The sequence below is a fragment of the Haliotis rubra genome, unplaced genomic scaffold (assembly GCF_003918875.1).
Source record: "Haliotis rubra isolate DU_JTF1 unplaced genomic scaffold, ASM391887v1 Scf1733, whole genome shotgun sequence".
Classification (NCBI taxonomy): Eukaryota; Metazoa; Mollusca; class Gastropoda; order Lepetellida; family Haliotidae; genus Haliotis; species Haliotis rubra.
In genome coordinates, this window is record NW_025765707.1 from 53,153 (window position 1) to 70,782 (window position 17,630).

At 38.2% G+C, this 17,630-nt stretch overlaps 1 protein-coding gene across 1 annotated transcript in view; it reads left to right on the forward strand.

The window, feature by feature from the left end:
- The window catches only part of LOC124272834 (putative per-hexamer repeat protein 5), a 43,486-nt gene extending 33,131 nt beyond the window's left edge, over positions 1-10,355 (forward strand). The window contains exon 4 of the mRNA XM_046708056.1: positions 9,802-10,355. Within this exon, the coding sequence (XP_046564012.1) occupies positions 9,802-10,355 (554 nt within the window). The remainder of the gene's footprint in view (positions 1-9,801) is intronic.
- Positions 10,356-17,630: the final 7,275 nt, after the last annotated feature.

The following is a 17,630-nucleotide window of genomic DNA, read 5'->3' on the forward strand; positions in this document are numbered from 1 at the left end:
AGCATCTATAATATCAGCAAACACTTCTACTACAGCTTCTATAATATCAGCAAACACTTCTACTACAGCATCTATAATATCAGCAAACACTTCTACTACAGCATCTATAATATCAGCAAACACTTCTACTAGAGCTTCTATAATATCAGCAAACACTTCTACTACAGCTTCTATAATATCAGCAGACACTTCTACTACAGCATCTATAATATAAGCAAGTGATGTCGCTACAGCATCTATAATATCAGCAAACACTTCTACTACAGCTTTTATAATATCAGCAAACACCTCTACTACAGCTTCTATAATATCAGCAAACACTTCTACTACAGCATCTATAATATCAGCAAACACTTCTACTACAGCTTCTATTATATCAGCAAACACTTCTACTACAGCTTCTATAATATCAGCAAACACTTCTACTACAGCTTCTATAATATCAGCAAACACTTCTACTACAGCATCTATAATATAAGCAAGTGATGTCACTACAGCATCTATAATATCAGCAAACACTTCTACTAAAGCTTCTATAATATCAGCAAACACTTCTTCTACAGCATCTATAATATCAGCAAACACTTCTACTACAGCTTCTATAATATCAGCAAACACTTCTACAACAGCTTCTATAATATCAGCAAACACTTCTACTACAGCATCTATAATATCAGCAAGGGATGTCACTACAGCTTCTAAAATATCAGCAAACACTTCTACAACAGCTTCTATAATATCAGCAAACACTTCTACTGCAGCATCTATAATATAAGCAAGTGATGTCACTACAGCATCTATAATATCAGCAAACACTTCTACTACAGCTTCTATAATATCAGCAAACACTTCTACTACAGCATCCATAATATCAGCCAACACTTCTACTACAGCATCTATAATATCAGCAAACACTTCTACTACAGCATCTATAATATAAGCAAGTGATGTCACTACAGCATCTATAATATCAGCAAACACTTCTACAACAGCTTCTATAATATCAGCAAACACTTCTACTACAGCATCTATAATATCAGCAAACACTTCTACTACAGCATCTATAATATAAGCAAGTGATGTCACTACAGCATCTATAATATCAGCAAACACTTCTACTACAGCTTCTATAATATCAGCAAACACTTCTACTACAGCTTCGATAAAATCAGCAAACACTTCTACTACAGCTACTATAATATCAGCAAACACTTCTACTACATCATCTATAATATAAGCAAGTGATGTCACTACAGCATCTATAATATCAGCAAACACTTCTGCTACAGCTTCTATAATATCAGCAAACACTTCTTCTACAGCTTCTGTAATATCAGCAAACACTTCTACTACAGCTTCTATAATATCAGCAAACACTTCTACTACATCATCTATAATATAAGCAAGTGATGTCACTACAGCATCTATAATATCAGCAAACACTTCTGCTACAGCTTCTATAATATCATCAAACACTTCTACTACAGCTTCTGTAATATCAGCAAACACTTCTACTACAGCATCTATAATATAAGCAAGTGATGTCACTACAGCATCTATAATATCAGCAAACACTTCTTCTACAGCTTCTATAATATCAGCAAACACTTCTACTACAGCATCTATAATATCAGCAAACACTTCTACTACAGCATCTATAATATAAGCAAGTGATGTCACTACAGCATCTATAATATCAGCAAACTCTTCTACTACAGCTTCTATAATATCAGCAAGTGATGTCACTACAGCATCTATAATATAAGCAAGTGATGTCACTACAGCATCTATAATATCAGCAAGTGATGTCACTACAGCATCATTTGCTCCCTAAACGAGTATCGTATGTAAACTTTAGTTTTGATGGAGGCCTGTGGCAGATGTGCTGATATTGTAAAAGACATCTATGTTTGTAAATGTACATCAATATAGTAATTGAAACTGACCACGTGTTTAATATCTGGTGCTGCCACGATGTCTTATGCTGAATGTGTGCACAGATATTTTCAAGTTGGTGACATTTGGTGCGGAACTGGGGTGGGTGTCGTCAGCTTCCTGTTCTCGGAAAAGGAATTGGTTAACCTAGTCAATATGTGTGTTGTTATTGCAGCTCTACGGCCATACTGTGCATATATACTAAGCAGCAAAAGAAACGTCAGTTTGGAATTTCCTTCACAGACAACGGATAACTGTAAACTCATTTAATGTTTTGATTCTATATTTTTGACAACTTCACCAACTTTGCCTGAGCAAAGAATAGAACCCAGGAAATGATCTAAAACAACCGTAACCTGATCTGGTACGGTGTTCTCTATGTTTTCCATGCTACTCATGCTGCATGTGCTGTTCACACGGACCAGCCCTATAAAATGTCAGCAGGATGCCCCTTCTCACGACAGCTCAGAGGAACCAGGCGCTAGGAAGACTTGAAGCTGGCCACACTGCACAAGTCGTTGCCAATCACTTCCAGGTCAACTTTCGGACCATCTACAGGCTGCAGCAACGTGTCCGGGCCACCAACACCACAAATGATCGCCCCCGTACTGGCAGAGCAAGGGTGACCACAAGACAACAAGACCGCCATGTTATGCGACAGCATGTACAGAATTCCTTCATGCAGGCATCCGAAACAGCACGCCAGACAGTGGGAACACACGGAAGACCAATCAGTACTGATACAGTACGCCGACGTCTTAACAGCGGGAACCTCCATTGCCGTAGACCTTACCGTGGCACCTATCATCACCCCTCGTCGTCGGCGTGAACGTCTAAAATCTTCCCTACAACACCAAAACTGGCGATACAGGCAATGGAGAACTGTTCTGTTCACAGATGAGAGTCGGTACTGCGTATCAACTGCAGATGGCAGAACACGAATATGGCGACGACGTGGCCTGCGTTACTCAGACCAATGTGTTATGGAAAGAGACTCATGAGGAGGTGCATGCATCATGGTATGGGTTGGAGTATGCCTGAAACAGAGAGTGGGTCCTGTGGTGTTCCAGAACCTTGGTCCAGGGAGAGGACGCGACATCACAGCAGTGCGCTACATCGTCCAAGCTCTCAGACCCCACGTCATACCACATTTCGCACGTCACCGGAACAACATTTTCCAGCATGATAACGCCCGGGCCCATACTGCCAGAGCTACACGGGACTTCCTACAGCAGAACGGTGTCAGCATTATGCAGTGACCAGGCCTTAGTCCTGATTTAAACCCAGTTGAACATCTTTGGCATGAAATTCAGAGGAGACTGAATAATGTCATACCAAAGCCGAACACAGCTGATTTATTGCGCCAATTCTTTCTCAGAGTTGGGTTCAAGGTGCCAATGGCCTTCATCAATCGATTGGTGCACTCCATGCATAGACGCTGTGCTGCAGTTATTGCCGCTCGTGGTGGTCACACTAGATGCTGAAGGCAAGAGTCTGAATGGACTGCAAACGTTCACGTAATGTCTTGGAATTGTGCTGAGTTATTCATTGATGTGTCAAGATATTGTACACAGCAAATGTTTTTGATCCGCTTATTTTGTCCATTTCTGTAATGATTTGATTACAGTGCCTATTTAATTTTGAATTCGTACTGACTTTGCTTTTTTTTTGCTGCTGAGTATATGTACATGTAATGGCTTGAAACGCCCTGGTTATTGTTGTTATAACGTTACTGTGGAAATCTGTTGGAAAACATTTAATTTCCATACTTCATATTTCAGTTACTTTAGTTTTCAATTCCACTGAGCAACAACTACTGTGTCCGACTTTGTTTACCATGTTCTGCTGTGGACTACTATGTTCAACTTTGTTCAGCTCTGTTCTACTATTGACTACCATGTCCAACTTTGTTCAGCTCTCTTCGACTATGTTCTACTATGGACGCATACGCGTTTCTGATAGGAACTTGTTTTATTTGTTACAGTCATCTGGGTAAGTTGAGACGTGATCAGTTTTGTGGGCATTTGCAAAGCTTTCAACAAATTTGTTTCTTCTTATTCGTGCAGAAGGTTTTCTGGAAGAAAGAGACTTATAACTGACCTGTGGCCATTCTAGGAGAAATGATAATGATGTCACGCTGTGATTGCTTCCAGGAATTCCTTTCTCAACACATTTAACTTCCCGTAAAGCAATATCACTTTGAAAGTATACTTGTTAATAGGCTCTGGTGCGCACCAGCGCAGGTTTTCTGTCAAGGTTGACGAGTTTAAAACACCTGTGATGAATAAGGTCTATTGAACATTACCTGAACTGAATACCAGGGTATACTTACCTGTCCGTTGATGTTATCATTGTTCAATGTGTACAGGTTGTTAACTTGCCAGAACAATTTTGTCAAATGGTGTTTCATTTCCATTGAAGGCTTCCACTATATTATGTATAGTCCTCCTCGCTAGTGGTCTGGAATGTGCGAGTTATGTTTTAATGCAACACAGAGAGACTGAAATATGTGTTTGACTGGGATATAAAGATGTTAACATGTACAGTAAGGTCCTGTTGCAGCACATAAATGAAGTGTACGGTTATTTTTTATTACAACACGCAACAGCTGAAGTGTACTGTTACATTATGTTGAAATCACAGAGACTGGGGTGTGAAGTTATATTATGTTGAAATCACAGAGACTGAGGTGTATAGTTATATTATGTTGAAATCACAGAGACTGAGGTGTGAAGTTATATTATGTTGACATCACAGAGACTGAGGTGTATACTTATATTATGTTGAAATCACAGAGACTGAGGTATATAGTTATATTATGTTGAAATCACAGAGACTGAGGTATATAGTTATATTATGTTGAAATCACAGAGACTGAGGTGTGAAGTTATATTATGTTGAATCACAGAGACTGAGGTGTGAAGTTATATTATGTTGAAATCACAGAGACTGAGGTGAATAGTTATATTATGTTGAAATCACAGAAACTGAGGTATATAGTTATATTATGTTGAAATCACAGAGACTGAGGTGTGAAGTTATATTATGTTGAAATCACAGAGACTGAGGTGTGTAGTTATATTATCTTGAATCACAGAGACTGAGGTGTGAAGCTATATTATGTTGAAATCACAGAGACTGAGGTGTGAAGTTAAATTATGTTGAAATCACAGAGACTGAGGTGAATAGTTATATTATGTTGAAATCACAGAAACTGAGGAGTATAGTTATATTATGTTGAAATCACAGAAACTGAGGAGTATAGTTATATTATGTTGAAATCACAGAAACTGAGGAGTATAGTTTTATTATGTTGAAATTACAGAGACTGATGTGTATAGTGTTTGTTTATTGCGATACACAGAGACTGATGTGTATAGTTTTTGTTTATTGCGATAAACAGAGACTAATGTGTATAGATTTTGTTTATGGCGATAAACAGAGACTGATGTGTATAGATTTTGTTCATGGCGATAAAGAGAGACTGATGTGTGTAGATTTTGTCTATTGCGATACACAGAGACGGAGGTCTGTAGATTTTGTTTATTGCGATACACAGAGACTGATGTGTATAGATTTTGTTTATTGTAGTACACACAGACTGATGTGTATAGATTTTGTTTATTGCGATACACAGAGACTGAGGTCTGTAGATTTTGTCTATTGCGATACACAGAGACTGATGTGTATAGATTTTTGTTTATTGTGATACAAAGAGACTGATGTTTATAGATTTTGTTTATTGCGATACACAGAGACTAATGAGTATAGAGTTTCTTTATTGCGATACACAGAGACTGACGTGTATAGTTTTTGTTTATTGCGATACACAGAGACTGAGGTCTGTAGTTTTTGTTTATTGCGATACACAGAAAGTGATGTGTATAGTTTTCGTTTACTGCGATAAACAGAGACTGATGTGTATAGATTTTGTTCATTGCGATACACAGAGACTGATGTGTATAGATTTTGTTTATGGCGATAAACAGAGACTGAGGTCTGTAGTTTTTGTTTATTGCGATACACAGAGAGTGATGTCTATAGATTTTGTTTATTGCGATAAACAGAGACTGATGTTTATAGATTTTGTTTATTGCGATGCACAGAGACTGATGTGTATAGATTTTGTTTATGGCGATGAATAGACTGATGTGTATAGTTTTAGTTTACTGCCATACACAGAGACTGATGTGTATAGATTTTGTTTATTACGATACACAGAGACTGATGTGTATAGATTTTGTTTATTGCGATAAACAGAGGCTGATTTGTGTAGATTTTGTTGATGGCGATACACAGAGACTGATGTGTATAGATTTTGTTGATGGCGATACACAGAGACTGATGTGTATAGTTTTTGTGTATTGCGATACACAGAGACTGAGGTCTGTAGTTTTTGTTTATTGCGATACACAGAGACTGATGTCTATAGTTTTTAATGCGATACACAGAGACTGAGGTCTGTAGTTTTTGTTTATTGTGATACACAGAGACTGAGGTGTATAGTTTTTGTTTATTGCGATAAACATAGACTGATGTGTATAGTTTTTGTTTATTGTGATACACAGAGACTGATGTGTATAGTTTTTGTTTACTGCGATACACAGAGAGTGATGTCTATAGATTTTGTTGATGGCGATAAACAGAGACTGACGTGTATAGATTTTGTTGATGGCGATACACAGAGACTGATGTGTATAGATTTTGTTTATTGCGATACACAGAGACTGATGTGTATAGTTTTTGTTTATTGCGATACACAGAGACTGAGGTCTGTAGTTTTTGTTTATTGTGATACACAGAGACTGATGTGTATAGTGTTTGTTTATTGCGATACACAGAGACTGATGTCTATAGTTTTTTTTTAATGCGATACACAGAGACTGAGGTCTGTAGTTTTTGTTTATTGTGATACACAGAGACTGATGTGTATAGTTTTTGTTTACTGCGATACACAGAGACTGATGTGTATAGATTTTGTTTATTGCGATACACACAGACTGATGTGTATAGATTTTGTTGATGGCGATAAACAGAGACTGAGGTCTGTAGTTTTTGTTTATTGCGATACACAGAGACTGAGGTCTGTAGTTTTTGTTTATTGCGATAAACAGAGACTGATGTGTATAGTCTTTTTTTATTGTGATACACAGAGACTGATGTGTATAGATTTTGTTTATTGCGATACACAGAGACTGATGTGTATAGATTTTGTTGATGGCGATAAACAGAGACTGAGGTCTGTAGTTTTTGTTTATTGCGATACACAGAGACTGAGGTCTGTAGTTTTTGTTTATTGCGATAAACAGAGACTGATGTGTATAGTCTTTTTTTATTGTGATACACAGAGACTGAGGTCTGTAGTTTTTGTTTATTGCCATACACAGAGACTGAGGTCTGTAGTTTTTGTTTATTGCGATACACAGAGACTGATGTGTATAGATTTTGTTTATTGAGATAAACAGAGGCTGATGTGTATAGATTTTGTTGATGGCGATACACAGAGACTGATGTGTATAGATTTTGTTGATGGCGATAAACAGAGACTGATGTGTATAGTTTTTGTTTATTGCGATACACAGAGACTGAGGTCTGTAGTTTTGTTTATTGTGATACACAGAGACTGATGTGTATAGATTTTGTTGATGGCGATAAACAGAGACTTATGTGTATAGTTTTTGTTTACTGCGATACACAGAGGCTGATGTGTATAGAACATTGTGGACTACTTTGGGACCTGACAGACAAAGCAAGGTCTGCTATAGGGAGAGATACAATGCGAGATAAAGGATCAGACACAGGGAGTGCTACAGGATTAGAAACAGGGAGTGCTACAGGAATAGACAGGGGGAGTGCTACAGGATTAGACAGAGGGAGTGCTAAAGGGATAGACACAGGGAGTGCAAAAGGATGAGACACAGGGAGTGCAACAGGAAGAGACACAGGGAGTGCTGCAGGATGAGACACAGTGAGTGCTACAGGATGAGACACAGGGAGTGCTACAGGATTAGACACAGGGAGTGCAACAGGATGAGACACATGGAGTGCAACAGGATGAGACACAGGGAGTGCTACAGGATCAGACACAGGGAGTGCTACAGGATGAGACACAGGGAGTGCTACAGGATTAGACAGAGGGAGTGCTAAAGGGATAGACACAGGGAGTGCAAAAGGATGAGACACAGGGAGTGCAACAGGAAGAGACACAGGGAGTGCTGCAGGATGAGACACAGTGAGTGCTACAGGATGAGACACAGGGAGTGCTACAGGATTAGACACAGTGAGTGCTACAGGATCAGACACAGGGAGTGCTACAGGATCAGACACAGGGAGTGCTACAGGATTAGACACAGGGAGTGCTACAGGATGAGACACAGGGAGTGCTACAGGATCAGACACAGGGAGTGCTACAGGATTAGACAGAGGGAGTGCTACAGAATTGGACACAGGGATTGCTACAGGATCAGACACAGGGAGTGCTACAGGATTCAGACACAGGGAGTGCTACAGGATTAGACACAGGGAGTGCTATAGGATTAGACACAGGGAGTGCTATAGGATTAGACACAGGGAGGGCTACAGGATTAGACACAGTGAGTGCTACAGGATTAGACACAGGGGGTGCTATAGGATTAGACAGAGGGAGTGCTACATGATTAGACTTAGGGAGTGCTAGAGGATGAGACACAGGGAGTGCTACATGATTAGACACAGGGAGTGCTACATGATTAGACACAGAGAGTGCTACAGGATTAGACACAGTGAGTGCTACAGGATTAGACACACGGGGTGATATAGGATCAGACACAGGGAGTGCTACAGGATTAAACATAGAGAGTGCTACAGGATTAGACACAGGGAGTGCTACAGGATTAGACACAGGGAGTGCTACAGAATTAGACACAGGGAGCGTTACAGGATTAGACACTGGGAGGGCTACAGGATTAGACACAGGGAGTGCTACAGGATTAGACACATGGAGTGCTACAGGATTAGACACAGGGAGTGCTACAGGATTAGACACATGGAGTGCTACAGGATTAGACACAGGGAGTGCTACAGGATTAGACACAGGGAGCGCTACAGAATTAGACACAGGGAATGTTGTTACATGATTAGACACAGGGAGTGCTACAGGATCAGACACATGGAGTGCTACAGGATTAGACACAGCGAGTGCTACAGAATTAGACACAGGGAATGTTGTTACATGATTAGACACATGGAGTGCTACAGGATTAGACACAGGGAGTGCTACAGGATTAGACACAGGGAGTGCTACAGGATTAGACACAGGGAGTGCTACAGGATTAGACACAGGGAGTGCTACAGAATTAGACACAGGGAATGTTGTTACATGATTAGACACAGGGAGTGCTACAGCATCAGACACATGGAGTGCTACAGGATTAGACACAGGGAGTGCTACAGGATCAGACACATGGAGTGCTACAGGATTAGACACAGCGAGTGCTACAGAATTAGACACAGGGAATGTTGTTACATGATTAGACACAGGGAGTGCTACAGGATCAGACACATGGAGTGGTACAGGAGTAGACACAGGGAGTGCTACAGGATGAGACACAGGGAGTGCTACAGGATTAGACACAGGGAGTGCTACAGGATTAGACACAGGGAGTGCTACAGGATCAGACACAGGGAGTGCTACAGGATGAGACACAGGGAGTGCTACAGGATGAGACACAGGGAGTGCTACAGGATGAGACACAGGGAGTGCTACAGGATCAGACACAGGGAGTGCTACAGGATCAGACACAGGGAGTGCTACAGGATGAGACACAGGGAGTGCTACAGGATTAGACACATGGAGTGCTACAGGATAAGACACAGGGAGTGCTACAGGATCAGACAGAGGGAGTGCTACAGGATTAGACACAGGGAGTGCTACAGGATTAGACACATGGAGTGCTACAGGATTAGACACAGCGAGTGCTACAGGATTAGACACAGGGGGTGCTACAGGATTAGACACAGCGAGTGCTACAGGATTAGACACAGGGAGTGCTACAGGATTAGACACAGGGAGTGCTACAGGATCAGACACAGGGAGTCCTACAGGATCAGACACAGCGAGTGCTACAGGATTAGACACAGGGAGTGCTACAGGATTAGACACAGGGAGTCCTACAGGATCAGACACAGCGAGTGCTACAGGATTAGACACAGGGAGTGCTACAGGATTAGACACAGGGAGTGCTACAGGATCAGACACAATGAGTGCTACAGGATTAGACACAGGGAGTGCTACAGGATTCGACACAGGGGGTGCTATAGGATTAGACCCAGCTCGTGCTATAACATCCCACACTAACAGGGACACAGAGCATGCTATAGGACCAAACACAGAGCATGATATAGGACCAGAGACAGGGCATGCTATAGGACAAGACACATAGCATGATATAGGAATAGAGACAGAGCATGATATAGGACAAGACACAGAGCATGATATAGGACCAGACACAGAGCATGATATAGGACAAGACACAGAGCTTGATGTAGGACCAGACAGAGGGCTTGATATAGGACCGGACACAGAGCAAGCCACTGGACCAGACACAGAGCATGATATTGTACCAGACACAGAGCATGACATAGGACCAGACACAGAGCATGATATAGGACCAGAGACAGAGCATGATATAGGACCAGACACAGAGCATGATATAGGACTAGACACAGAACAACGTATATGTGTTCATCCAAAAGCTTTCATACAGAATTCGCTTAAAACAAAATCACAGCATAACAGAATTATTGTTAAAAGGATGCAACAAATATTTGGCTGCAAGTCTCCCTGGTTCAGTGTGGAATCAATGATGCATGGCAGTTCGGTGTTATTTGCCGTGGTATCGCCCATGTTATTGTATAGCCGATGGCGCCTGTCTTTGAAGACAAGGTTTAAGCACATGTTACGCCAAGTGACGGAATACGTGGGGTTTGAGTGCGGAAATGAAACGGTATTGTCTCGTGGAGTCGGCAGCCAACAAATCAATAGTGAAGTTGCTCTCTCGAAATAATTGTAATTGATAGACAATTGTTAGCTTTAAAGATTTATCAGATTCCATTACGGAAATGTTTATTTTATTGACTTGTGTACTGATAGCAATTCGCCTAAACTCTCCCAAGTAATCGTATAGCGTGAAAAAGGCTAGAAAGTATTTGACAACGCGCTTTAACAATTTGGCTGGGCAATCATGAGGCACTTAGCTTCACTGTAATGGCACCACGTTCAGTTATTCATTATATTGTGGGAAACACTTAATTCCTCAACTAGATTGGTAAAGGAATGTAGCTGTTGACGACAATCATGTTACTAATATAATCCAGGATAATATGATAGTTACCTAATGTGCAGCTTGGCCATCAACTCCACTATCCGGCTTCCTGGGATTATATTATATCATAAATGTACAAAGAAGAGAACGATCTATTTGAACCGAAGCACGATATGAATCAATATTGAGGATTTTTTTGTGAGCAAATTACATAATCCTTATAACAAAGGTTCACGGTGACAAAAAAAAGGCTTGGTTCAATACATGTCACTCTATATCGGTGACATGGTAATATGTGACGTGTGTTTTCCCATTGACCGGAAATGTGTGACGTGTGTTATCACAATGACCCGAAAGGTGTGACGTGTGTTTTCCCATTGACCGAAAATGTGTGAAGTGTTATCCCATTGACAGGTGTTAGTGTTAGACTGCCATCCTCTCCCCTCACTCAGCCTTCGTACCTCTCCACTAACCCAGTCTCCTTACCTCTCTACACACTCAGCCTCCCTAACTCACAACTCACTCAGCCTCAATACCTCTCCACTCACTCAGACTCCATAACTCTCCACTCACTCAGCCTCCCTACCTCTCCACTCACTCAGTCTCCCTACCTCTCCACTCACTCAGCCTCACTACCTCTCCACTCACTCAGTCTCCCTAACTCCTCCACTCCACTCACTCAGTCTCCCTACCTCTCCCTCACTCAGTCTCCCTTCTCCCCCACTCACTCAGTCTCCCCACTCTCTCTCCCCTCACCTCCGACCCAGTCCTCCCTTACCTTACCTCCCCTCACCCAGTCTCCCTTACCTCTCCCCTCACCTAGTCCGACTCTCAGTCTCCGGACTTTCCAGATCTTCGACCTTTCACTTGTCTTCGACGACGACTTTGTCTCCGACTTCGACTTCCTGTTCCCGACTTTCGACGACTTTGTCGACTTCATCGACTTCGACTTTGTCCGACGACTTCGACGTTCTTTAATTTCACTTCACTTGTCCATCTTCGTTCGACTTCGACTTTGTTCTGACTTCACTTTGTTCGACTTTCCAGACTTCATTTTACCTTTGATTTCATCTTCCTTTATCTTCATTGTTCGATTTTCCCTTTACTTTGTCGACTTCACTTTGTTCTTTACTTTAATTTTGTCGACGACTTTATCTTTACTTTGTCGACTTACCTTTGTCTCTTTGATTTTCCTTTACTTCTTCGAGATTCACGTAGTTCTCGAGATCGACTTAATTTGTTCCTTTGATTTTCACTTTGTCTCTTTGACTTCATCTGTCGACTTTGTCTTTCCACTTTGTTCCTTTACCTTCACTTTGTCGACTCCATCTGTTCCATCTTCACACAACATATATCGTACACCATATGTCGAACATAGATCCATATGTAGAAGAAAGATGCCCTAACAACATTCCGTACAGCATATATCGTACAACATATATAGAAGAAAGATGCCTTAACAAATGCCATACAACATATATCGTACACCATATACCCCAAAGCGAGCTGAATTCGGCGTTCTGGTAATTTCGACGATTGCATTGCTCGCGCTATATCGGGGGAGTACGTGCACGATCGGAGTGCACAAGCAGTTTCATAGGCTGGGCGGGTGCCTACCTCTCCCCTCACTCAGTCTCCCTACCTCTCCCCTTTTGACAATGGAAATCCGGAAGTTAAGTTATATAAAAAGCAAACAAACGTCAATATTGTTTACCCGAGATCGTTAATACCACTTCAGATGCAAAATCAATTGCCTATATAACAACAAGAAGCAAGCGAAGTTTCAGGGAGATCGGTGGTCTGCCAGTGACAGGTAATATATAAATAGGAAGCCACGTGATCACAACACTCCCTCGCAGTGCAGAGCGAAAAGTATGGATCATCGTCGAAAACCCATACAAAATACCTGTAAAATGTGGAGAGCGGCAACAGTTTCGCTGATACAATGTCATGAACGCTATTTTTGCAGGGAACACTTGATATTTTTGCGTGAAATAGAAAAGTATATCCTTTATCATTCAATGTTAGTAAAATTTATACTTAAAATGATATTAAGTGAAAAAAATACGTTTTTGTCTTACATTGCCGGAAACCCCTGACACCGGGATATATTAAAAAGATGCCTTAACAAAATGCCATACAGCATATATCGTACAACTTATATCGTACAGCATATATCGTACATCATATATCGTACACCATATTCCGCATAAATGGATCATGTGCATATTCACGTATATTACACTTACTGAACACAAACAATATGATATTCAGTGATTATTCACGTATATTACACTTGGAGAACACAATCAATATGATATTCAGAGTTTATTCACGTATATTACACTTGGTGAAGACAAACAATATGATATTCTGTGTTTATGCACGTATATGACACTTAGTGATCACAAACAATATGATAGTCAGTGTTTATTCACGTATATTACACTTAGTGAAAACAAACAATATGATATTCAGTGTTTATTCACGTATACATGTATTACACTTGGTGAAGACAAACAATATGATATTCAGTGTTTCTTCACGTATATATCACTTGGAGAGCACAATCAATATGATATTCAGTGTTTATTCACGTATATTATACTTCGTCATCACAAACAATATTATATTCAGTGTTTATTCACATATATTACACTTGGAAAATACAATCAATATGATATTCAGTGTTTATTCACGTATATTACACATGGTGAACACAATCAATATGATATTCAGTGTTTGTTCATTTATATTACACTTAGTCAACAAAAACAATATGATATTAAGTGTTTATATACGCATATTACACTTAGTGAACACAAAGAATATGATATTCAGTGTCTATTCACGTATATCACAATTGCAGAAAAGAATCAATATGATATTCAGTGTTTATTCATATATATTACACTTGGTGAACACAAAAAATATGTTATTCAGTGTTTATTCACGTATATTACACTTAGTGAACACAAACAATATGATATTCAGTGTTTATGCACGTATATTGCACTTTGGGACACAATAAATATGAAATTCAGTGTTTATTCACTTATATTACACTTAGTGAACAAAAACAATATGATATTCAGTGTTTATTCAAGTATATAACACTTGGTGAACACAAACAATATGATAGTCAGTGTTTATTCACATATATTAGACTTAGTGATCACAAAAAATATGATAGTCAGTGTTTATTCACATATATTACACTTAGTGAACACGAACAATATGATATTCAGTGATTATTCACGTATATTACACTTGGTGAAGACGAACAATATGATATTCAGTGTTTATTCACGTATATTACACTTAGTGATCACAAACAATATGATATTCAGTGTTTATGCACGTATATTACACTTGGTGAAGACAAACAATATGATATTCTGTGTTTATTCACGTATATTACACTTAGTGATCACAATCAATATGATATTCAGTGTTCATTCACGTACATTACACTTGGTGAACACAAACAATATGATATTCAATGATTATTCACGTATATTATACTTGGTTAACACAAACAATATGATATTCAGTGATTATTCACGTATATTACACTTGGTGAACACAAACAATATGATATTCAGTGATTATTCACGTATATTACTCTTAGTCATCACAAACAATATTATTTTCAGTGTTTATTCACATATATTACACTTGGAAAATACAATCAATATGATATTCAGTGTTTATTCATTTTATGTTACACTTGGTTAACACAAACAATATGATATTCAGTGTCTATTCACGTATATTACACTTAGTGAACACAATCAATATGATATTCAGTGTTTATTCATTTATATTACAATTAGTGGACAAAAACAAGATGATATTAAGTGTTTATATACGCATATTACACTTGGTGAACACAAAGAATATGAAATTTAGTGTCTATTCACGTATATTACACTTGGTGAACACAAACAATATGTTATTCAGTGTTTCTTCACGTATGTTACAATTGCAGAAAAGAATCAATATGATATTCAGTGTTTATTCATGTATATTACACTTGGTGAACACAAACAATATGTTATTCAGTGTTTATTCACGTATATTACACTTAGTGAACACAAACAATATGATATTTAGTGTTTATACACGTATATTGCACTTTGAGAACACAATCAATATGAAATTCAGGGTTTATTCACTTATATTACACTTAGTGAAAACAAACAATATGATAGACAGTGTTTATGCACATATATTACACTTAGTGAACACGAACAATATGATATTCAGTATCTATTCACGTATATTACACTTGGTGAACACAAACAATATGATAGTCAATGTCTATTCACGCATATTACACTTGGTGAACACAAACAATATGATAGTCAATGTCTATTCACGCATATTACACTTGGTGATCACAAACAATATGGTATTCTTTGTTTATTCACGTATATTATACTTAGTCATCACAAACAATATGATATTCAGTGTTTATTCATTTTATATTACACTTTTTCACACAAACAATATGATATTCAGTGATTATTCACGTATATTACACTTGGAGAACACAAACAATATGATATTCAGTGTTTATTCACGTATATTACACTTAGTGAACACAAACATTATGATAGTCAGTGTTTATTCACGTATATTACACTTGGTTAAAACAAACAATATGATATTCTGTGTTTATTCACGTATATTACACTTGATGAACACAAACAATATGATATTCAGTGATTATTCACGTATATAACACTTGGTGATCACAATCAATATGATATTCAGTGTTTATTCACGTATATTACACTTGTTTAAAACAAACAATGTGGTATTCTTTGTTTATTCACGTATATTACACTTAGTGATCACAATCAATATGATATTCTTTGTTAATTCACGTATATTGCACTTGGTGAACACAAACAATATGATATTCAGTGATTATGCACGTATATTACACTTGGTGAACACAAACAATATGATATTCAGTGATTATTCACGTATATTACACTTGGAGAACACAAACAATGTGAAATTCAGTGATTATTCACGTATATTACACTTAGTGATCACAATCAATATGATATTCAATGTTTATTCACTTATATTACACTTGATGAACACAAACAATATGATATTCAGTGATTATTCACGTATATTACACTTGGTGAACACAAACAATATGGTATTCTTTGTTTGTTCACTTATATTATACTTAGTCATCACAAACAATATGATATTCAGTGTTTATTCATTTTATATTACACTTGGAGAACACAAACAATATGATATTCAGTGTTTATTCACTTATATTACACTTAGTGAACACAAACATTATGATAGTCAGTGTTTATTCACTTATATTAGACTTGATGAACACAAACAATATGATAGTCAGTGCCTATTCACTTATATTACACTGAGTGAACACAACAAAATGATAGTCAGTGTCTATTCACGTATATTACACTTGTTTAACACAAACAATATGATAGTCAGTATTTATTCACGTATATTACGCTTGGTGAACACAAACAATATGATAGTCAATGTCTATTCACGCATATTACACTTGGTGAACACAAACAATATGATATTCAGTATCTATTCATGTATATTACACTTGGTGAACACAAACAATATGACAGTCAGTGTCTATTCACGTATATTACACTTGGTGAATACAAACAATATGATATTCAGTGATTATTCACATATATTACACTTGGTGAACACAAACAATATGATAGTCAGTGTGTATTCACGTATATTACACTTGATGAACACAAACAATATGACAGTCAGTGTCTATTCACGTATATTACACGTAGTGATCACAAACAATATGGTAGTCAGTGTTTATTCACGTATATTACACTTGGTGAAGACAAACAATATGATAGTCAGTGTCTATTCACGTATATTACACTTGGTGAAAACAAACAATATGTTAATCAGTTTTTATTCACGTATATTACACTTGGTGAACACAAACAATATGATAGTCAGTGTCTATTCACGTATATTACACTTAGTGAACACAAACAATATGATAGTCAGTGTCTATTCACGTATGTTATAATTGGTGCTTGATCATGTACACTATACTAAGTGTTTTTAACATGTACCATGTTCTATTTGTGCTTGCTCACGTATATTGTATTAAATGCCACGTTCGTCTATATATTTTTGTTCTGTGTTCAAATGCACAAATTTTGTGTTTTTTTCATTTGAAAAATATTTTGTAGTCTGTTCGTTTATCAGTATTTGGTGGTGTGTTCAACTGTACTATGTTTAAAACAATTCCGTTAACATAGAAATGTAATTGTCCATCCATCCAACCATCCAACCACGTACCTACATACGTACCTACCAACCTACCTACGTTACCTACCTACG